This window comes from Zerene cesonia, unplaced genomic scaffold (assembly GCF_012273895.1).
Source record: "Zerene cesonia ecotype Mississippi unplaced genomic scaffold, Zerene_cesonia_1.1 Zces_u005, whole genome shotgun sequence".
Classification (NCBI taxonomy): Eukaryota; Metazoa; Arthropoda; class Insecta; order Lepidoptera; family Pieridae; genus Zerene; species Zerene cesonia.
In genome coordinates, this window is record NW_024045135.1 from 850,657 (window position 1) to 874,597 (window position 23,941).

The following is a 23,941-nucleotide window of genomic DNA, read 5'->3' on the forward strand; positions in this document are numbered from 1 at the left end:
ACACTTTTTAATTTTAATTTTAATTTAACTGTAAATGTGGTGGTGATAAATAAACATTTCTTTCTTTCTTTCTTTCTATATAGTAAATTGCCGATGCTATAAATGCCAATAAGGTAGATATTGGTTACATTAGATTTATTTAATAATAAAAGTTTGAGTAAAAGTACCTCACGAGCTAAATTAATTTATTCTCGAAAATAAATATTTACCAAAGGAAAACAATAAAATTATTTCGCAAACATTCTGAAAGTTGCATATTTTTTATCAGATAGTAGACTATTACACTCAGTAAAATTAATCTAAAACGTATACGATGCATAACCACAAACATGCTAACCGCCGACTGGTCAAGATTTTGCGTTATTTTATATGTTAACACTTAATTAACGCATACCATAGGAGATGCTTTGAGTGTGAATTTTTTAAGAGAACTATAGGTAATATTCGAAATAATTAAATATGAAGATCACTACATGTCCAGTCATTAACGAATAGATCGTATGTATAAATCGAGTTACATGAACTGATACATTGTACCAAGAGCAACTTCAGTAACTGAACAACTAACTATAGTATTACAGTATAGGAATACTTCTATCCAAAGGGCCATAAAAGTTATTGCTCAAAAGTGTGTCGGTGGGTCGCTACACGCTAGAGAGCTAACAGGGCTTTAATGAGATATGGTCTTTGTTCGCACTTTGTATAGTTTATATTACAATCGCTGGTACATTTATTTTTTTAGGGACGAAACGAATTTCTTCTGGAAATTGCTGAAAAATTTTATTTTGTGGTTTGCCATAAATGAATGTTTTTCTTTAGGCAGTTGTTTGTTATTCCAATACATCAAATCGGTTCCGTTGAAACGTTTTGGCTTAAAAAACTTCATATAAAAATGTATTTATTGGGTGGAGTTCATCGGACGAATCGTACTACGATAGACCTACTGTCATAATTAGACCTGTAGATGTTTTCCCGCACATGAAATGAAATTGACAAAAAAAAAAAATTTTAAGATTACAAGAAACATTTTCATTTACAACAAGCTTTTACCATTAGTGCAATTGCTTCTTTGAATTGTCGGGTTTTTAATGGTTTCCCAAGTAAATGATGGAGGAGAACGATCTAAGGCGCCCGCAGGGCAAATAAGATGAAAAATAGTTTTGCTATTGGCAATCAAATAAAAACTTCTAGGAACATGGCGGTGGAGATTTAATGGGTTTACTTGTAGAAGTTATGAGTAAACAGTTTTTATATGAAAAAAAAAACTGTATTAAAAGTATTTATTTTACTTGTGAAAATGCTTGTAAAATTCACCAGGTACGATAGGAACGTATTTGGTATATCAAGTCAGTTTTATAAAACGAATTGCCAAGACTATTACTGAAACTTCCAATTAATTACTTAGGTTTTTTTCAACTTAACGCGATTGATATAACAGATAACCTCTGCCCCTGCGTTTATTTAACACGACCAAGTGAAAAAGCAGCATTCATTACAAAATCAATAATTTATAGCCCGTCACGATAATTTTATGAACTCTCACAATATCTTTCTGTTATATTTCTTTCAACAATGTATAATGCAACTACGAACCCCGGGGTCAATGCTCCTATCGAGCCCATTAACTGCACAAACACACGTATCGATTACAAACTGAAAATTTCGCTTCAATCTCGTCTCGTCGTCCGGAAAAACAACCCCCATAATTGGAAATGGCTTGCCGTGTTCGATCTGGGTAATCTTTTCAATTTTTGAGACATCGCATCATAATGCAGATCGTTTAAACATATATGTTGCATGACGGTGAGACGTAAATTAAATTAGACTAACTAGTACATAGTATGGTTTAATATCAAATTCAACCGTTTAACTTAATTTACATACCCACAAATAACTTTAGATTTAGTCATGCTAACTACAAATTGTAACGATGAGACGTCTATGTAGACTATATAAGAAATTCAATCAAATTTTAACTTAATTCAATTAAAACTCGTATAAAAAAACCGTTAATCCTTTGAATTTTTTACAATACCGTTAACCAATTTCCTGCAGAATTTATAATGCTAATCGTGATGTTCGCGTATTTATAAACATATGAAGATGTCGTATCGTGATAAAGACTTAAGACTTTAGTTTTACATAGCTTAAACTCTGTACATTTCTCGATGTTAATTGAAAAGCTGTCCAACTGTCTATACAATCGGCATTCGCCTTGGTTCTCGGGTCTAGTATCCGTTTGGCTCGTCTGTAGAAACCAGATCCATCTAGGACTGGGTCAAGGCATAGTTAGTCTACCTTAGTGTTCGCGTTTAGACCTCGGGAGTGACGACTGGATCGGAACGTGTGGTCCTGTAATTCTTACTGGTTTAGAATATTATTAACCACGGACGTGAACGTTTTATTTATTCATTCTTATAATACACTAGCATTCCGCCCCGGCTTCGCCTTCGCCTATTTATATATAGCCTATAGCGTTCCTCAATAAATAGGCTATCTGACACTGAAAGAATTTTTCAAATCGGACCAGTAGTGAGATTAGTGTGTTCAAATAAATAAACAAACTCTTCAGCTTTATAATATTAGTATAGATTAATAAAGAGTTTGATTGCATTACACCTTTATTTGGCAAACATAATTCTTATCGTTTACCTTAGTACCAGTACGTGCTTTATATCACATTTGCTAGTAACCTTACTCATAGCATTATCAAAAATGGAACGCGGGTATTTGATAATGGGAATTGTAAAATAGCAAATTCGAGCGCACTGTTTCGGTAGTTATCGAGCACTCGTTATGCCATAACGAACGCAATACGTTGAGAGCGCTCGTGTGAGGGTGGAGGGCTGTACAAACGGGTTGAGACGAGATCTCGAAAAAGACACTGATATACGAGGGAAATGGTGTCTATTTACTATAAATTATACAGCTTCTGTGGGCTTGCATTTCGATGCACGAACTTGTGATGAAAATATGAAAAAAATCTTTGTTTGTTTTTTTTGATAATATAATTCGAAGAACTCCACATTACATGTGTTACTATTTCGTAACAAGATTATAAAGCTTTATGTACCTCCGTACAAGGAACGCTGTATGGTCAAAATTCAACCATTTAAAGATAGTTTTTATATTACAATTGAATTGAAACTAAAGACAGCTGTTTCTTCTCTGTTAGATCTGATACGTGACGCACGTCTTAAATAATAAACGGAGACGTGATAATGATACGCGATATTTGTTTTATTGAAGAGCATGTGCGAAAATGATATTGAAAACAATCCATATTGTGAGTGTGTGTGTTAAACATAGTCCTTTGTTCAAAATGTTTGTAAAAATCATATCTTCCCTACAAATCCGGCTCCATGAACCCTTTTGAAAAATCAGCGACGCCGTAACGGCTAAACTTATTTAGAAAAATACCAGTTTGAGTATGTGAATGAAATCAATTACATTTGCAATACAGGTTAGACAGGAAATGTGAAGATTATATATGACTGAGAAGAATTTATCGTTAACGTTTAATGCTGTATGAATCTTTTATTATTTCTAAATGCGCTAAACGCCAGCATAGGTGGCTTTAAGTTTCTTTCTGTGACTAGAGTCCATATTTGCCAAATTATAACTCAGTCAAGCCTAATATTATCCAAATAAATACAAATATTTTAATCAAATTCGTTACTAATATACATAAAACAGTCTATACACATTATGCAATTTTTCGATATCATCCAATGCCACTATAAAAATAAACCAACCAACAAAGGGACAATAATATTCCGGTTTGCAATCGCGCGGTCTTCCTTGAATCCGCAGCCATTGTGTTCTTTATGTTTTTTCGTTCGCGTGTTCTTATACAGAACGTGCGGTTCGCAAAAGCACGGCTTTATTTTACTACAGCCGAACCCACGAAACCCCATATACTTTGTTTCCTCGTCTATTGTTGATGGCTTTGAAATATTTGCGTTTTGTTCTGTGCAGGGCTAAGTTTCCTAGCGTCGCTGTTTGATTTGTTAATGCCTGGTGTTAGCAATAGCGTGTTTTTTTCGAATGTGCGAAGGGTTCGAACGCATTTATCTACGTTGATTGGCTATTAGGCCATTCCCACATCCGTATCGTGAGATTATGTGAACCCCATTTGCAAAACAAATTTATCGTATTTTATATGCAAGAGCTTTAATTTATAGTTTATCCAACTCAGATTTTAGATAAATATGAATAGACAATTTAATCGTTTCCATTGCTAATACGTAAACACATTATCATATGATAGTTAGTGCGTCATGTCTGCATGTGGATCTATTCCGGCCTCTCCATGACTCTGAAAGCACACTTGATATAAAAAATATAAATAAAACCATGAATGCTGAATCAACTCGGAACATAGAACGCTGCTTGCACATCTTCACATAAAAGCCTTTCAATGCCGCTATAAATTGAACCGGATAAAATATAGTTTTTAGATTTTAGTATATGCATATCCCTAGAATTAATTTGTTACTACTCTTATATTTTGGTTCAAATGTAGGCGTTCTTTGTTACGTCATTCCAGAATTTTAAAACATTATTAGAATATTTTATGGACATTTTTTCGCAAAACGCTTATAAAAATACATTATTCATTTCATTTTCCACAAAAAAGGTTTCTCTGATATTCAATAAAGACAAAAAATCTAGTCAGTATTACTGATCCCTAAGCCAACCGATAGAAGGTATTTGTTTACGAGTTGCCCAAGCCATTGTGGTCACTGCGGGCATAATTTCGTTATGATCTCGGGTTAAATATAGCGTCAGATCAAGAATCGGGCTGATGTCAGCGGCCCGCGTCATCCGCGGCCGTGTGCCGCATAATTATACGCTACTGTATCTTGGATGTTGCAATGTTGTTAGCTGGGATCTTGTGAGGCGAGCAGGGTGCTTGGTACTCTGAAGTTAGGAGATAAGCAAGAAATGAACGAATATGAAAGAAGTACTCACATTTTCTTTGAATGGTTTGAATTTCGTTGTATGATGAATATTGTAGATACATTCCTAATGATTGTTTAGTGAATGTGAGTTCAAATAAGTTTTACTTCAAAAGCAAATATTTCAATATTTGTGTTGAGTTAGCAGTATTTTTGATGCACTCTTAATGTTGTTTGAACTTCTGTAATCAGTTTAACTTCATTAGTAAGTTTCGCAAAACACGCAAAGCTCTCATTGTGCTGCTATGTTAAGGAGAAAATATTTTCCTTACTATAATTACTACGCGGCTACATGGTAGTATAATTCAGGAAGTCATCGTGCTATAACGTTTTGGACAGTATGAGAAAGAAAGTACATTTTTGTTCTTACCGCTACGTTAGCAACTTAACAATGACACAAATAAATAAGAATCATAACCAACTAACTGTAACAATGTTAATACATATTATTGTGCTGTGTGCATAGTGTTCAGAGTTCAATACGTAATATTATTGAGCTCGGCCTTTCGATGACCCAATTCAGGAGGTCGTATGCATGATCGTTACGTTGCAGCTAATGGCTCTGTCGCCTGATAGGATTTGGTGTCCTTGATATGAAAGTAATCTTAATATAGATCGCAATACTATAAAGCTATACACCCGTATTATACGATAACTCTTCGCCCGTGGTAGGTACATATATTATAGCCTATGTCACTCAATGAAGTTGCAGCTTTCTAATGAATTTTTGAAATCGGTCCAGTGATTTTTGTGTGAAGACGTTATCTTTACACAGCGATATTATTATTATATGATTCAAGAGCGACTGAACGGATTAAAATGAGTCGGTTTGTTTGATTCGTCTCCGTTCGGATGACGATGGTAAGGTGTAAAAAAATTCAATAAAACTACAAAAAATATTATTTCGTGGGCGGAGCCGATTGTTGGTGACTATATGATACGAAAATATGGATATATATAAATGTAAGAATGATAATGGAAAAGCAATTGAACAAAATCTAGATGGTGCAGGTAAAGAAAGTTTGGAATACAACATGGCCTACGCTGTTATAGCGACTATTACGGTGCCTCCTTTATAATACTTAATATCACTTACGCGTTCGATTTGAATTGAATACTTACATTAATGTTCTCTGACCTTGTCAGCTATGAAGTATTTTAAATGTTAAGTAATGCATTCAGGAGTAAACTATATATATTAAATATGCGTATTTTCTATAATGAAACGTAGCGAGTTCAAGTTTGACTTTGTATGTTCGCAAACAAATACTATTTGTAAAAAGGATATATTATAAAGGAAATTATGCGTCTTTTTGTATTTTTATACTTAATGATTCTCACCATTATGTTTTTTTCGAAATTTGTATATGTTGTATAATTTCGTAAGTGTATATAGTAAAAATATTAGAGTCACGTTGCCAAATATTTCAACTTATTTAAGTGCACACACTAGATTATAAAGATTAAAAATAAAGACAATTACCGATCCTTATGCTGTTTTATCCAAGGATCACGTCACCCCTGACCGTGTTTAGTCACAATCGTCATATTTAGATGCAACAGCCGGCGGTCGAATCCGAAAAGGCAAGGTCAGTGACATCATACGTTATGTGAATACGTTCGATTTGCAAGGATTACCAACATTCACTATCGTTTCCTCTCAATATTTGTTTGTACTACTCACGCTCAAGATTAAAGCATGCGTCGATCGTGTGGATTTAAAGTACAATAGATGATCAGGGAATCGGAGAGATGTATAATTTTCGTGTTTTTATCTATTATTATATGTTTTGTGTTGCACTCGATATTCGGCTCTTAAACCGTCTTATTACTGTCCCTTTATGGTGGTAAAGGTTTACGTTTATAACGTTGTATTAGCTCACTTGGTATCCGTAAAACATAATTATCCACTTAAAAAGTATTTTGTTTGAAACATTTGAAATGTCAAAAACATTAAAGCTTGAGAGACTTTATTCTGGTTTTAACTAACAATTATAACGTGGTAAAAATATCAAACATAATATCTTTATTGTTATTTTTACCATGTAATAGCGTGATAGCATTGTGGTAGGCGAGGTTTCTATGTTGTAATGTAGGTTATTTTTTTTTAATATGATCATTTGTTACCAATGTGATAGAACCCGTGATATGAATATTGTTTTAACTTTATGTCATCAAGATTCTCTATGTTTGAATGTGATCTTTGAAACCAACCACAATTTCACACATACACAAAGTCGCATTAAAACAGCGAATCTCATACCTACGGACGTTATATACCTAAGGACGTCACCCTTTACTTTTGACTTTATGAAAGAAAGAGAAAGAAAGAAAGAAAACAAGCTGTATTATATGTAAGGTAAATATAATATGAAAGGTAAATATCTAAAATTCCCAACCCATAAACGACAAAGAATAAAAAATCGCAGTCGTGTTGCTAAGCTTTATCAGGTGACGAGAATGTACATATATCCGGCGCGAGATTGCCTTCCGCACGCAACGAGGGAAATTGTGAAAATATCACCATTTCCTTGCCCTCCAAATTGGGGTTGGACGCACGGGATTATGAGAATCCAGTTTTCGGATATGCGTATTGTTTATCTCTAATGCAAGCTCGATGGGTGGAAAAATGTACTTATTTTTATACAATGGGCGCTCGTTTTAGGATTATATTATACCTATGCTATAATTGGAAATGTAGGATTTGTAAGATTTCCTCAAATAAATTTTAATACAGTAAAAATAATCAAATCTGCATAATCTCTATTCAGACTTTTTATGAGATATTAATTAACCCTACTAATATTATAAATGCGAACGTTTGTGAGTATGTGTATGTGTGTTACTCTTTCACGCAATAACTACTGAACCGATTCCAATTAAATTTGGTACTAAGATAGTTGGACAACTGGGATAACACATAGGCAACTTTTTATACCGATATCCCTACGAGATACGGACTTACGTGGGTGAAAACACGGGGCGCAGCTAGTAATTTATAATGTCAGATTATACAAGTTAGGCTTCAAAAATATTTGCAAAAATATAACCAGGATTATCAACCCCGTTGATGCAATATAGAAAAAAGCAAACGAGGAGGCTTAGCGAGTCCTAGGTTGCAACAAGACCAGCGTAACTTTTTATTTTGCAAAAAATATTTCCACTGAAACATGCTGAAATCGCGCTGTAGCTTCACGGAGTTGAACAACCCCTAATGCCTGTGACGTACTCTGGGGGTTTCCTATTCATGCGCCGCGAGAGTATGGAGCTTGCAAGTGTAGGCTGTTAAATATGGGGTTGCTTAGATATTAACTTCACATTACAGGAATTGAAGTGTTATGGGGTTCTAGGTGGCTGTTGCGTGATTTGATCTAGTATCCACACAGAAATAACACACGATATCTTAGATAGAAAAGAAGTGTAATACGTCACAGTAGCGTATGCCATACATGTCATTTTATCAAATTTTTCATAATCATATTCATATATGATAAACTAATTTCATTTTAGCACAACAAAACATCGTAATTCATCATAAAAATTGCATTCGTGATCGACTATTCCCCACGGTTCTACTCTTTATAAAGCTTCTTCTGTATATCCTATTAGGGTTATAGAATTATTGTAATTTTTCCCTTTCGCCCTCAAGAAATAAGGACAGGTAAGGGGAGACTAATCGGCTTGTACCGATCGCACTTCCTGGCGTTTTGAACGATAAGTGATTGTATCCTAGTGCAACTCAGACGATGCTTTAGATGTTGATCTGTCTAGTACATACGAGTAGATTTATATTTTCTAGGTAGCACAAAGTTTGTTTCCGAAAAGGTGTCAATGCAAATTGTCAAAAAATGCGCTGACTTGAGTTCAAGTGTATGTATAGGTCAGGATCATCAGCGAAAATTGTTGATTATACCTTTCAGAGTCGCTCTATTATATATCACGAATAAATTAATACGTAAAATTTTACTGGGATTTCGTTCATAGCTTAGTAATAGTAGCCAATGCTAAGTGGAAGTTTATTTAAATTGAATTATTGTATGTGTCCTCGGTTTCTTATTAGTATGCATATCTAGTTGTTCGAACCATAATATGTGTTCCTTACGAATTTATTTCAGACACGTGTTCTATTAGGCTTCGCTGTTGTGAAAAAATTGCGGATCTAAAAAAGCTCGTTTTTATTAAAATGTCTGTTAAAATAACGCGTATTTAATGTCTTAACTAACGTCTTCAGTTCTTTAATTATACTGTAAGATTATTATCTTCAAAACCTAATGCACAATCACAAACCAAATGCATCGTCTTAGACATCGCGTGACATTCGTAATATTGCTATGAAGACGAGCAAAACAATAACCAATACAAGCTTCTTTAATACAGTAATTCATAATTGAGGAATATTAAAAAACACTCAGAGGTAAAAAGATAAAGAAAACAGAAATAATGTTTTATGATAGCTTTCAGTTGATCTGCAACAATTGGCCTTTAAACCTTACTAGTTCAATAGGACACCGTAGGACGAGTATATACGTGATTTGCGTTGTTAATTACGTAAATTTAATTACTAGAGCATCGGAGGCTTATCGGGTAAAGGCCTGATTGGCTATATTTCTGGGTCGGAAGTCTGAGACCGGGTCACTCTATAAAAAGTATTTTTTTAACAATAGCTGTTATTGAATTGTTAAGAAATATACACAAGTTTGAGACCGAAATAAAACTCAGTAGCTTCTTCAGGAATGTATCCTATTATTTTGCTCTTTATATAATTAGAAAAATGAAAACATTAAGTATAATATAAATCGTTTCAAAGAAAGTTGTACAGCTTTACATCCATTAATGGCCAAGTAGTTGTAAATTTGTAGACTAAACTTTATTATACACGGTCTAAGGATTATTATTATATTGATAAGTTTAACAGAAAACGTATAAAGATTTTCACTAGCACTTCACATGCTAGATTTTTCATATTTCATAAAATGTATCCTGACCTGACCTGGCCAAGCGATATGCAAAGCGGTCAAGAGAGAGGCTGTTAAGTAGTCCTTTGTAGTGTCGAGGCAAAATTTGTTTCTCAGCTGTATTTTAATCTTGGCCTATTACTTAACTTAAATACTGCGGCCTGCTTGTTGGAATACGAAAAAATAAATGATTAGTTTTATTACGAATGGTCTTCTCGTGAGGCAAAGATAGAGATGCAATAATTTATTCATGAATCAACCTTGATTGAGTCAACGCGAACGGGCTGTCGGAAATATTATGTCATGTTTATTTTTCATAATTTACTCACGACACGCAGAGGCGCACCCAAACATAAGCCAATAAGGGCATGTTATTTTAACAAATTACGTTAAAAATTTCATCTAAGTTTACAATAAGTGGGCTATTTCATTTTATTATCGTGGTATATGATTACAACATACGTCATACATGTCAATTACGGTATCTCTTCTATTGTGTCTATTTCCAACATTAAACTTCATTGACATAATTAAAAGTTAATTTCAATTTGACCACCCACGCATCTAACTTCTCATTCGTATTAGTGTACATTGCTCCTTACATCATACATTAAATGAGTTATTTTTGTCCCACAGATACCGATGGATTAAGAACGGAAAGCCGTTCGAATACACGAGTTACGATAATCGAATTTCTCAGCAACCTGGACGCGGTACCTTGGTTGTGAGTAGGCCCCGGGACGAGGATCTCGGGCAGTACCAGTGTTTTGCGTACAATGAATGGGGAACGGCGACATCCAACTCCGTATTCGTACGGAAAGCTGAACTCAATTCATTCAAAGACACCGACGGCCCCCAAACCATCATCACAGCTCAAGAGGGTTTACCGTTTAAACTCACGTGTAACCCGCCAGATGGTCATCCCAGCCCGAACGTGTACTGGATGTTGCAAGGAGAACAGGGTCAGCTGAAGACGATAAACAACTCGCGAATGACCTTAGATCCCGAAGGAAACTTGTGGTTCTCGAACGTGACGCGGTACGACGCGAGCGTGGACTACGCGTACACTTGTGCGGCGAAATCGGTGTTCCGGAATGAATACAAGCTCGGCAACAAGGTGTATCTTCAAGTACAGCAAACGGGAATATCGCCCACCCTCAACAAGCACGAGCCGGTCCGCCAGTACACGACCAGGAGAGTGGAAAAAGCGTGGCGGGGCAAGAAAGTCGAACTGTACTGCATCTATGGCGGAACGTGAGTATATTTTAAATTGTTTTGCCTTTAAAATAGGTTAAGAGATCTCGTTCAGCGTTTCGTAATTATGTAGCTACGTAGCAGTAAGGATTTTCGAGGATTATTATACGCGGAAAATAATTTAATGAGCAATCCAATTAACATTTTTAATTACGGTAATTGGTCTAGTACGTTAGTAGATGAATATAAATATAAAATAATTATTATTAGTATATACTATGTGCTACAAAGGTAATCTTTGTGAATAAATGAAAAATCAAAAATGATTTCAAAACGTATGTTTGCTCGGGTCGTATGTTATCTAATACTATTATATGCTCAGTGGTATTAATGTCAAAAGCAAGTTGAAATTAACGATCTTACAAATTTGGCGCAGGAGCCAAATGGGTCTGGTTCTTGACACAGAATTGCAGATGTTATTGTTTTGATTCACTTGACATGATGTTAACGATTATGACTTATGGAAGTTAATTGTCCAAGAGGCATTTGCTTTGTGTTGTTTTTGAAAGAATTTATTACTTGTGTTATATATAGGTAGAGGAACATTATTTCAGAGAATCATATTTTTTATAATATATTGAAATATTTTATTTGTAGCATGAAAAGTTATAGTCACAGATATTGAGAAAATCCAACTATTTTTTTTTTATCATTCCCCACTTTAGCCTAGTTTTGTTCTAACCCAATCCATCATAAGGGTACTCATAACTCAACTGCCTCTATATCAAACACACCAGTTCGTTTACCCGTCCGCGCCCAACAATAACGACCCAATAATTTGGCAGTTGACACTAATACCACCCGGTTGCCAACTAGGTCCAACCTCTTGACACAGTACTGCAAAAAACATTACCCTCCTTCTGATGCAGTTGGGTAATCCATAAATCAGGCGCGCACTTGACGCTGGCGCCCGATTGGGATGCGTCATGCTACTTTGTTTCATAGGTCTTCCTGTGCTCCAGATATGCGAACCTTGATATAGGATTATTAATATAATTGCTATGAATCATTACACGTCATCCTATTGACGTTAATAATTAATTAATCGGTGCTGTGATTTCATTTACCCTTTCTGAGGAATTGTTATTGTGGCTTTTGGATGAAGAAATAATACCTTGTTTACTTAATAAACTGTTAATTTAGTTAGAATAAAATGAGTAGGATATTTTGTCTTGCCTTAAAGGTTATATATAATAAAATGAGAATAATTTGAGATAATTGGTATAACTATGTTAGCCTTTAGTCATGATTTTATTTAATGTATCCTAAAAATGCCTGACCGTCTATGACTCGCATGTTCCAGTAAACGAGCCCTGCATGACTCATATTTCGTAAGCCAGGTTAACTTAAAAAATTCCGCGGAAAAACATAAAACATTTCTGAATTTCATAAAATGTTAACTGGAAATACGAGTTACGGAAGCGGCACTTTATGAGCTTTGAGACCACTCGTGCTGAGAACGTTTGCGATATGGAGTTGAAATAAAGGCATTTGACAAGGCTTAGAGAAACATACCTTAACTCGTAGTTTACTTTTTCGATACCTGTTCCTCGATCTCGTCTGAGTTTGAACCTCTGTAATTCTATAATTACTTTTTGCTTGGTAATATGTTGAAAGCTTTCTGGGATTATCAAATTAATTTCTAAAAATCGGCTGCGTGATAAGCAATCTGAACTGGGGTGGGCTTAGTGGAAACTGCCATAAAACTTCATAAAATGTTTTACAACTTTGCCTACTTGTTTCGTTTCCATTTTTGAAATACAAGTAACAATTAGGACCGAACTTTCAAAACATAATTGATGTTAAAACACACGTAGATAAGCTTAGGAATTGATGTTGATATTTATATAACAGTTTATATAAAGTTTAAATTCGAGTCACAAGTGTCAGCGAGCACACAGGGCTTTTTTATTTAAACTCCAGTATCATATCAGTACTATAAGTCCCTTACTACATTTACATAATGCTTAATAATGCCTAAACAATCATCTTGTATCGTGAATACTTTCAAAGCAGTCCCATTTTTTTTTTTTTTTTGTTGTTTTACATCAGGTCGTACGTAATCATACTTACTCCATAAAATGGTTAGTCAACACAAAATGACTTTTTCAATTCTCACCAGAATTTCCCGAGATTACCGCGTCAAACCAAACAAACTCTTCAGCTTTAATATTTGTACTATAGATTACATTCACATATCCCCCAATCGCCCGCAGGCCGTTGCCCCAAGTGGTGTGGAAGAAGGACGGTCGAACGATACTGTCCTCGCAGCGGATAACGCAGGACAACTACGGGAAGACGCTGGTGATAAAGAGGTCGGGTTATGAGGACCAGGGCACGTACACTTGTGAGATCAGCAATGGGGTGGGGCAGGCGCAGTCCTACTCGATACAGTTGAATGTCGAAGGTGAGTGGCGATTATTGCTTAATTTTTTCACGGAACTGTAAAAGATTTTAGGTTTGAATGTGAACGCGGTTTTCAGATCTCACTCGATTTAAGTACTTATTAAGAGAATGACGCTGCAATGTAAAAACTTAATATAATAACATCTTGGGAAAATTGTCGTTGAATTTATGACGATTGATTAATTAATTGAATGAAAATTTTTGTCGTACATTACTTACTTTCTTTTGGATAGCTTTTGAAATCAATATTAATCCTAATTCCAATATAAGCTCACATCATCATGTACATGTAGTCTTCTATTCTTATTTGATATCGTCGATTATAGGCAGCTATACTCTTAACACGCTTTGAACATATTGCATGGAAAAAAACATCAAAAATACCGCCTTTATATGAATGCATTTATTCCATACTCCCATCATTTAGCCAACACGGCAAGGTAAGGTATATGGTACGACGGTAAACTATCTAGATGCAAGTGCATGAAAAGCTCGCGCCTACGTAACGCCTTCTTACGCGTAATTTAACTTGAATACCGTCTGCACTCACGAACGTGCATATATCATGCGACGCACGTTAATCGTGGGGTTGTTAGCGCTAAACCGTCTCCCCGCGTCTCCCCGCGTATCCGCTGACTTGAAAAATAATTCATATTTAACCAGCGTCTCGGATTACAAGTGTTTGAACTTGCAACTATAAATTGTTAAATGTTAAGGGGGAGACAAAGGGAGTTCTTTCGGGTTTGTTAAGGGTGTGCGTGTTGCGCGAGGGAGTAGGGTATTGCTGTAGGTAGTAGATATCTGTATAAAGTGAAGTCCCGTGTCCCCTAGGTCGGTATGGGGCAGATGATGTACATCCGCTTTACTGATCGAATTCTGATCTTCTGAGGAGGCGGTCTATATATGTGTATGTAAATAGAGAATATTTATCTTATTATACAGTTTCAAAGTGTTTTGTGTATTTCAATAATGTCCTGAATGGTTTTTTGTTTGAATATAAGAAATTACGAAACTTTAACTCAATTTCAATTCTATGATTATAGTAATCAATCTATTATGATTTCGATCTTTTCGAATTTGCGATAGCTTTAAAGGAAAAACACATATTTAATAATTTCAGGAGATATTTCAAATTGATGGCAAGTGGTGGCCCAGACCAATTTAACTGAGTGCTTGCATTAAAAAGCAAATCTACGAATGAGTAAAATCAGATATAATCGTTTTAACATTCGAGCATCAATGCAATTCATTTCTGAATTTAAATACCGTTTGTTTTACCTGCAGTCTAGGAAACGTTTCAAACAAATCTCGAGATAAAGTTGATTTGAAATGTATCTAGTTTACATAAGCTCCTACTTCAGTATAATATTAAGAATTTAAATTTTTATTTAAAAAAAGAAATTGAATTTTAATGATTTTATATCAGCAAATAATAATAAATAGGCTTAAAAAAACATGTGGTAATGATAGAATATTCTATATTGTTTCACTAACACAGAGTATACGTAAGGAAATTATTTAATCCTGGCGATGCTACTGAGGAGAATAAGATAAACTCATGAAATCATTTTATTGTAACCGATGCATCGAAAAGTGTACAAAGTTTGAATTAAATCTGTTAGTTTAAAGTGGTTTAAAGCGAAAATCGAGTCTTAAGGAGTCGGTTACATTCAAACATATATGTGTACCTAATAAAAGCGCGTTAATCAAATGTTTTATCACTCCAATAACTCTTCACGTTATTTAAGCAGAAAGTTAACTGAACTGGTAGAGGTTGATTATTCTTTGATCTCTGATAATTTCGTTGTTGTATATAAAGCACATTCTTAAAACGTTCAATAGCATATTTATGCTATATGATATGTATGATCATTTCAAAGGAAATTATTATTAGTGGTGTATTCATATAACATCTTAGTTTATTTAAGCCAATATCGTATACAAAAAATCAAATAGAAACTTTTTCTTATCCTATAATCGAAGTTTTCTGATTGAAGCGAAACAGTGGCTCTTGATTACCCCACACCGGGGGATTGTATCGCTGAGTTTGTTCAGCAATTACTTTAATCACATCGTTGCCGGGGGAGCGATCGTTCATGTGAGATTGATTTATTATTTATTGCTCGATAAATTGTGATGCTAGAAGTTACGCGATTTGTCGTGTAGACGGTACGCTATAGGCGATGGCATTCGAACAGATTCGGCAATACACAACCGATCATATGACGGTCATATGACCGGACAGATTGCGCTGAGAAAATCGTAGCAGTAGTGATGGTTTTGATAAGCTATTAGGTACCATCATCATCATCAGCTCATATATGTACCCACTGCAGGGACACGGGCCTCCTATGAGGTTATTAAGTGTCATGCAGACCGAATTATGGTTAACAGTGCAGGATAAATTAAATATTGAATGTAAATTGTATATTGAAGAGAAATTATTTAATAATTGTTCGAGAAAATACAACGGAGGTATGTATGATGTCGCACCGCCATGAAATTTTTAAATATGTAACATATTAATTTGTCACGCGTTTCCAATTAAAGAACACACCATTAATTGCCTCTTTATATATACAAGCATTCAAAAATGATATGCAAACGAATACATATCATATTATGCGCATATAACGCGAAGAATGTATTAAATATACAATGATATATTGTAGCTCAAACATACCGTATGTGCCCAAACATTCATTGTGGCCATTCATTACTTCCAAATTGAAATATAACAGCAGTTTTGGCTTCGGTGGAATGATATTATCGGTAAGAACAAAGAATATTAAATACGACTACTTGCCGCAAGGGGCAGGAAATAGGGTTGACACTTTAGTTATATTAGTAATTTTTGAAAAATAATTTTATTCAATTAGTTGTGCCCGTACCCACATTCTTTAATATCAAACGGTGCCCTAAATTATGTATTGGAATTAATGTGACGCAACCGATGACTGTCGTCTGTGGACTATAGTCTATACATTGATTTTTCCCGCACTATTAGAGCCATCATGACGAGAGTTCAGTTTTCATTCCTTTAAATATTCGATAACAAAGCTAACGTTTAGCTCTCTCTCAAAGAACACAATTATTGAAAGCGTCAATTCACTTTAATTGTATCAGAATTTCGTATAGTTCGACAACCCTAGTAGGAAGTGCGACACGCGCTTGTCCGAAATAATGCGCCTGTATACGGCCCGCGCTTGGCGCTTCGCCTCAATTGAAATTGTGATGGCACTTCCGGAATTCATTGTAACACTTGATACATGGACCCCGACTCCCCGGCTGAAGATATTTTTCATTGGAGCACTTGGAAAGGTCAGGATATTAGGCGAGACATGTTGAGCCAGTTTTATGGACGGTTTAATGTCCAATCGTAAAATGTCTTATTGCGTTTAATATACCTACAGTTTTGGATGTTATTCGAATGACTTAACTGACATGGTAATAAGGGTATTCTAATATGATTGATGATTGAAAGCATTGTTACGGGTATAATTAGAAGGTAATGTAATTTATCTGGATAATAAATCTATTTTCGATTCGTTTAGACGAGCGGTTTGTAAATAAATATTTTCGAAACATACACTTCGATGATAATGTATGGTTGTAATCTACTACTTAAGATTGAACTTTACGATTGCTTTTGCCACTTACAATGGTTTGTCATGTGTAAAATTTGTTAAAATATTCTAGAATAGTAATAGTAAACTTTGATTTTGATCTAATATTCAAGCTTTCTAAATCTGGAGGTGACAGTATAATCTTCTATTAAATAATCTATTTGATCAAGAACTCTCAAAACTTTTAAATATATCATTGCGTGTATTTTTTATCAAAGTATACAATCTACTTTACTTTAGAATTATGTAATATCCTTCTCTCGCAATCAACTAACACAACACGCAATTTCCAGCCGCGCCGTTCTTCATAGAGGAGCCGCAGTTCCAGAACCTGGCGGAAGGCGAGACGGCCACCATACACTGTAAGGCCGGCGGTACACCGGAGCCGCAGATCACGTGGGTGCACAACGGGAAACCGATCGAGCAGGCGGAACCTAACCCCAGACGGCAGGTCACGCCCAATTCCATCGTCATCACAGACCTGGTGAAGAAGGACACGGGCAACTACGGGTGTAACGCGACCAACTCGAATGGTTACGTGTACAAGGACATCTATATTAACGTTCAGTGTGAGTATGATTTGTTTGGTTTTTAATGTGTTTATAATGATTGACTTGAGCTTTATTTCCAAAGTCGTACGGTAGTTTTTTGTGTACAAAGTTTTAGTGAGATGTTTTAATTTTTGTCCTATTTAAGGATTACGAATAACGTGTCATGCATCTGAAGAAGGGCTATCGGTTTATTTCAATTTAAAAGTTGGTTGTTTTTATTTATAATTTTTCGCTTTAAATATTATAAAGCGGAGGACAGCTGATGGTTCCTAAAGAAAAATCTATAATTGTACATTCACCGAAGTTGTTTTTAGTTGAATGAGACAAGATAAGGACACAATCGGAGGAAAAGTATTCCTATGATATAAGCTAGTATCGATCCGTTTTATGTTCAAACATCTTCCCCATATACAATTTGTTACTAGATAAATGCATAGAACTATCTCAAAGTGTACTGAATAGAGTAATAACTTGATCCCTTAAAATATAGTCACAGCACATTTACTTGTACGCCTCATTGGCGCGCATTTTATAAGATAACCATAATCAAAGCAATGTATCCATTTTGTACCCTACGTCAATAGCAATAAAGTTTAAAATTCAAACGCACACAGCGTACAGGGGAATCTTATCGAATCAATCGAAAATACAATGGCGATACAAGAAAACTGCTGACGTAATGTTCCTGCAACATCTTCCCTTAGAACGGGAACGGGGATACGTGCAATTTCGTTCCATTTTCATAGCGTAATGGATTTTACGAGACGCACCGCTGGATGTAATCGTAAATCTATTTTTATTGTACTGCAATTTCGTCGTGCAGAGATACGCAGATAGGTGTAGCTCGCTGGAATATCACGAGCATTTGAACGATAACATAGTTTAAATAAAAATAATAATTTTTTAAAGGTCCGGGAATTTAGTATAAAATATATAATTTAGTAGGTATATAACTATGTATAGTGGATAGTTTAATGTATATATTTTTAAATAGTTTTATATCTCCCTCGTCAGTTTAATTAATTATTAATATTAAATGAACTGCAGTGCTCAGAGTACGTATTGCGATAATGATAAGTTATTTTTTTTAGCATTGCCGTAGTTATATTTATTGCAAAACTCATAATCCAAGAGATATTAATTATATTTACTGCCAATCACCAATATAATATTTTTATTGTGAGGCCGTCGTAATTTATCCATTATTTTCTAATGGATATAAATAGATTTTTTTTTATTTTAATTAAATGGGACAATGCATTATTTCATCATTTTCTAAGATTATAGAACTGTTTAACATAAAACAAAAATTTTACGATCCGTCTATATTAATGTTAATAATAATTGAGATGAGATGATTGAGATGTTTAATGCAATCTCTTTTGTCGTTGGACCGAAGCCATTTACGATATGAGAAATAATTTAGAAGCTTAATAAAATAAACGACGATCGGATAACGAACAGATTGCAGATGCGTACAATGCTAACAAAATAATACGTAAACTAGATTTCATCGCGATTGTACCTGATAAATGGCAATTTTGCAGACTGTTTCTAATAGCTTCCGCAATTTCCATCGCCATGATGTTCTGCCATTAAAAATTACGAAAAATATGTGATGATCAGGCAAAAATATCACCTTTCGAATTATTACATCATTTTGAGACCAAAAATAGACGCAATACAACATACGGATACGGATTTTTTCATACAAAAGGCTTTACTCCAGTTGCGTGACGTCATAAAAAGGTGCAGCTGCATTTTTCTAATTGTTTCCGACCACGTGTCTCGCACGCTACCTGGCTATTATACGTTTCGACCCTTGGTGATAATAAAGCACACTTATAGCCAAGGGCAGTCGCCTTCTTCGGTCGTGACGAGACTCTCGATTTCGGAAATGTACAATCATCAAATTGTGACCATGTGGTTTATATAAAACAACCACATTATTTTGAAATGTTTACGCAGTCTAAAACTTTGATTCGTTTTGTCGTAACGCACTGGATGTTGATATCGGTACAAAATTTGTTGTACTGGTTAAATAAAAAGAAAAAAATATTCACATTTTTATTGAACATAAAAGGGCCTTTACTACATGTTTTATTTTTCATAAACTTTTCCTTATTTAGCCTACCTTTTCCATCCTATACAGTCCATAAACAACGTAATCGAATAGTATTCCTATATCCTTATTATAGACACCCCTAGAGTGTCCTGTCCCCACGTATCTCGTCTCTGACGATCACTACCCCCCAATGTCTGAAATATTTCACCACCCCCAGGTCACTCACCCCAATCGCACCTCAACTATCGATTCTCTATACGGATAAAAGTATATTTACTTAACGGGTCGAGGGCAGGGGTCAATCTCATTTGTTTTGATTGCTTTTGAACATTCAAGGTTTTAGAAGTATTATGATATGTTCTTTATTGATCCCAACAAGTATGATATCAAATATCGGTGCTGAACGCTTGACTTGTTAAACCTAGATATATGACTATGCTATATGGAACTATAGAAGTACGAAAACAAGAATAACAAAAGTATTGTTTCTTACCCCAAACATACTATGTAAATTGATGGTTCACTTTTTCACTTCATCTCAACTAGTGAAAGCCTCGAAACGATGCACGTAATACGCTGATTGTATAAATACTTAGGGGCTCTAATTCCCAAGCCAGTAGCACGTAAATAAGACAAATGTCTGGCGTTGTGTCGGTCGAAATGTGCGACATCCTACAGGTCGCTAGTGATAGCTCCGCCCACACCGTAATCTAGCAAATTTTGCGGACGTCGCCACTTACAGGTTCCGAACCACGGTGTTTGATTGCACGCTCGAGTAATTAGGATAGATGGTATGGCCGATTTGTATGTAAGCTGTTTCGTAATTGCGACCCGCTGTCAGTATGGTAATTTATGGCGAAGGGAAATGAAGGAAGTTCATTTGAGCGTGAATTGAAATCTTTTTATGTTCCTACGTCACACAACTACTTCAATCAGATCGACCGTCTCTGTATATCTTATTATTTAGTCTCGAAATTGCCAAAGTTTATTTAAGCTTTTTAGTATATTCCTTTTTAAATATTTTGTTTACAACTTCGCCGCAGTTACTCTGCATCACAACTCTCATCTCTTATATTCTTTAAGTGTACCAAAAAAATCTAGTCAGCAAGACTGCCAGTCCTAAAAGTTAAGGTTTTCAGGTGTCTACCGTTAAGCAAGCATCGCTGCAAATATCTTATCGGTGTTTATCCCAACAGCTATACCGCCGGAAATCAAGGAGGGGCCGGAGAACTTGACGAAGGTGGACGGATCGGAAGCGGTGCTCAAGTGTCGCGTGTTCGGCGCGCCCAAGCCGATCGTGCGCTGGATGAGAGACGACGTCGACGTCACCGGCGGCAAGTGAGTGTATAGACAGACAGACACACGGACAAACTCTTCTTGATTTATAAAAGTGGGATATCGATAAACAGACAAACATTTTGGTTAACGATGAAACAATCCAGAAAGGTACAAATAGGTATGTAATGTCAACTTTATAAAAATGCAAAGTACCTACCAGACATGATACAAAAATAAGGTGAAACTCACAAAATTTTATCCACAAACTTATAAGTTCGTCTGTTTTCAAGGTAACAAATTACTATTATACTTGTTTGACATTTATCTGGTTGAAATCATCCTCTAAAACAATAAATCGGTAATTAAAATCTCAATAGATATTGATCACGTGGATAAGCCGTTTATTCAGTTAGTCCACAACAGGCAAAACATAACACTATTACAACAATTTATAGTTCTCTAGCGTCAATTCTATCGACATAGATTGATGGCTCCTGAAGATTGATAGCAAAAAAAAAACTGTCGAACCCTTAAGGCGATTGGACGGTTATAAATCACCGTTAAATATAAATAAATTGTGTTTGATTTTCTTTAATATGCTTTCCAGGACTATGTATAGTGTGACCATTTAGATGGTAATCTCTGATAACTCAGAAGTGTAATATCCTACATGGGTCGATGGTGAACTATCTTTTGTGAAAATAACAGTACTGAAAGTCCCTTATTTAGAAATAGCTTTTCGCCTTAGAGGAAAAAATAAACAGTTCTGGAACTTAACCCTTATACTTCTAGTTCCCATGGGTTAACAGGAATAAAAAGTATCCTGTATTATTTTTCAGAAATTCTATCTTTTGCATCAAGTTTCATCCACATAGGATCAATCTTTAAATGAGAAGAGACAGACGGAGTTACTATCGCATTATGATACTAGTAGAGATATCAATATTAATTACGTTAATATTAAGAAAGTTAATGCTACAAAAACATTAAATTCATAATAAACGAAACTTTTGTATTGGTCACGTATAAACAGGTAAAAAAACATCACACACTTGGTTCTAAAATCATTTGGCACTTTCCATAAATGATATTCGATATGCGTAAAGATTGAGCAATTAGAACGTAAAAGTTATCGTGACCAATTAGCAGCTCTGCTCATGAATATTAAAAAATTCCTCCCCATCACGGGTCAACGGCTCCATCCACCCCAAGGATGAAACGAAACCCACTCGGTAATGAGTAGCTCCCGTGACATTTACAAATATCGGCCGGATAATTTTATCGCACCCGTGTCGTTTATTGGGAAAGTTTTCAATGTGGTATTAAAAGGTTGTTGCGATCAAATGATCAAATGGGAGGGTGCGAACGTTGGACCTTTTTTGTATCGCTGAATTAATGTTGTTGTCTTTTAAGCGCTTATTTATAATTAATACTGTATTTCAAACATATTTGTTGCGGATGGTCATATATCTAATATATAAAATTCTCGTGTCACAGTTTTCGTTGCCATACTCCTCCGAAACGTCTTGACCGATTTTGATGAAATTTTTTGTGCTTATCCGGTATCTATGAGAATCAGCCAACATCTATTTTTCATACCCCTTAATGATAAGAGTAAGGCAGAACAGCGTTTGCCGGGTGCAGCTAGTAAAAAATATATAAAGCACTTTATTTATTTACAATGTATAGTATCTTGTATCGATTTGATATCCTTACTTAGTATTACTAATGCAAAAATATTTTTTTTTACTTTCTTTCGCGTCGAAACGTAGATATTTGTGATATTTTTTATTTTGTTTAGTTTACTACATTTAACAGGAGCTTAACACCTCATTTCCATGGAAATTTTTCTTCGATATGTGGACGAAGCCACGGGTGAAAGCTATCAACTCTAGAGCACAGTGCATTTGAATATTTCATATTAAATATTGTTTGTTTAGGTACAACATCACGCCCGAAGGCGATCTGGTGATCCGTGACGTGTCGTACACGGACGTGGGCACGTACCAGTGCTACGCTAAGAACAAGTTTGGGGAGAAATCCGCTTTTGGTTCCTTGACTGTTAAGAGTGAGTATTTTTGGCTTTGCCACATAAGCTTTATTGGACATTACTTGGTCATAAACTCGGGACTTATGAGTATGCGATCATAGCCTGTTAAAGTATTTTAAAGGACTAATGAGACTACTTTTATATAAAACCTTTTTCTTTTATAAAATTATTATGGTATTTTATAATGGTAATGTTAAAGTGTACAATACGATGTGTTCAGAATTCATTAAATTAAGGGAGTCGTAAACAATACATTACATTCAGTACAAATTTGATATAATTTAAAAATCCCCTCTGTATTGTCAGTTTCATCCACATAAACGTGTGCAATGAATCGTTTGGTATCGCAGAGCGCACGGTGATCACGGACAAGCCGGAGCACTACGAGGTGTCGGCGGGCGCGGCGGCCACGTTCCGCTGCAACGCGAACGCGGACGACTCGCTGCGGCTGGAGATCGTGTGGCTCAACGACGGCCAGCCCATCGACTTCGACAGCCAGCCGCGCTTCCGCATGACCAACGACTACTCGCTGCTCATCTCCGACACCAGCGAGCTGGACAGCGGCGAGTACACCTGCATCGCGCGCACGCCCATCGACGAGGCGCGCGCGCAGGCCACGCTCACCGTGCAGGGTCGGTGCCCATAACTAGTATATATAGTATATATATGTAATATATTATAGGATACAATAATATTAATACATAGTAATAATTGATAAATAGTAACAGAAACGTAAACTCCCTTTAAAATATGTAATATCATAGCAAATTGAAATGATATACACTATATTGCTCC

At 35.5% G+C, this 23,941-nt stretch overlaps 1 protein-coding gene across 3 annotated transcripts in view; it reads left to right on the top strand.

The window, feature by feature from the left end:
* The window catches only part of LOC119838786 (neuroglian), a 42,038-nt gene that overhangs the window by 6,076 nt on the left and 12,021 nt on the right, over nt 1-23,941 (top strand). For all 3 annotated transcript variants that reach the window (XR_005288216.1, XR_005288217.1, XM_038364892.1), the window contains exons 4-9: nt 10,553-11,170; nt 13,387-13,577; nt 17,496-17,771; nt 21,015-21,156; nt 23,037-23,164; nt 23,497-23,778. Coding sequence is in view for 1 of the 3 variants with exons in the window: in XM_038364892.1 (XP_038220820.1) it covers nt 10,553-11,170; nt 13,387-13,577; nt 17,496-17,771; nt 21,015-21,156; nt 23,037-23,164; nt 23,497-23,778 (1,637 nt within the window). In the remaining 2 variants the exon portion in view is untranslated. The remainder of the gene's footprint in view (nt 1-10,552; nt 11,171-13,386; nt 13,578-17,495; nt 17,772-21,014; nt 21,157-23,036; nt 23,165-23,496; nt 23,779-23,941) is intronic.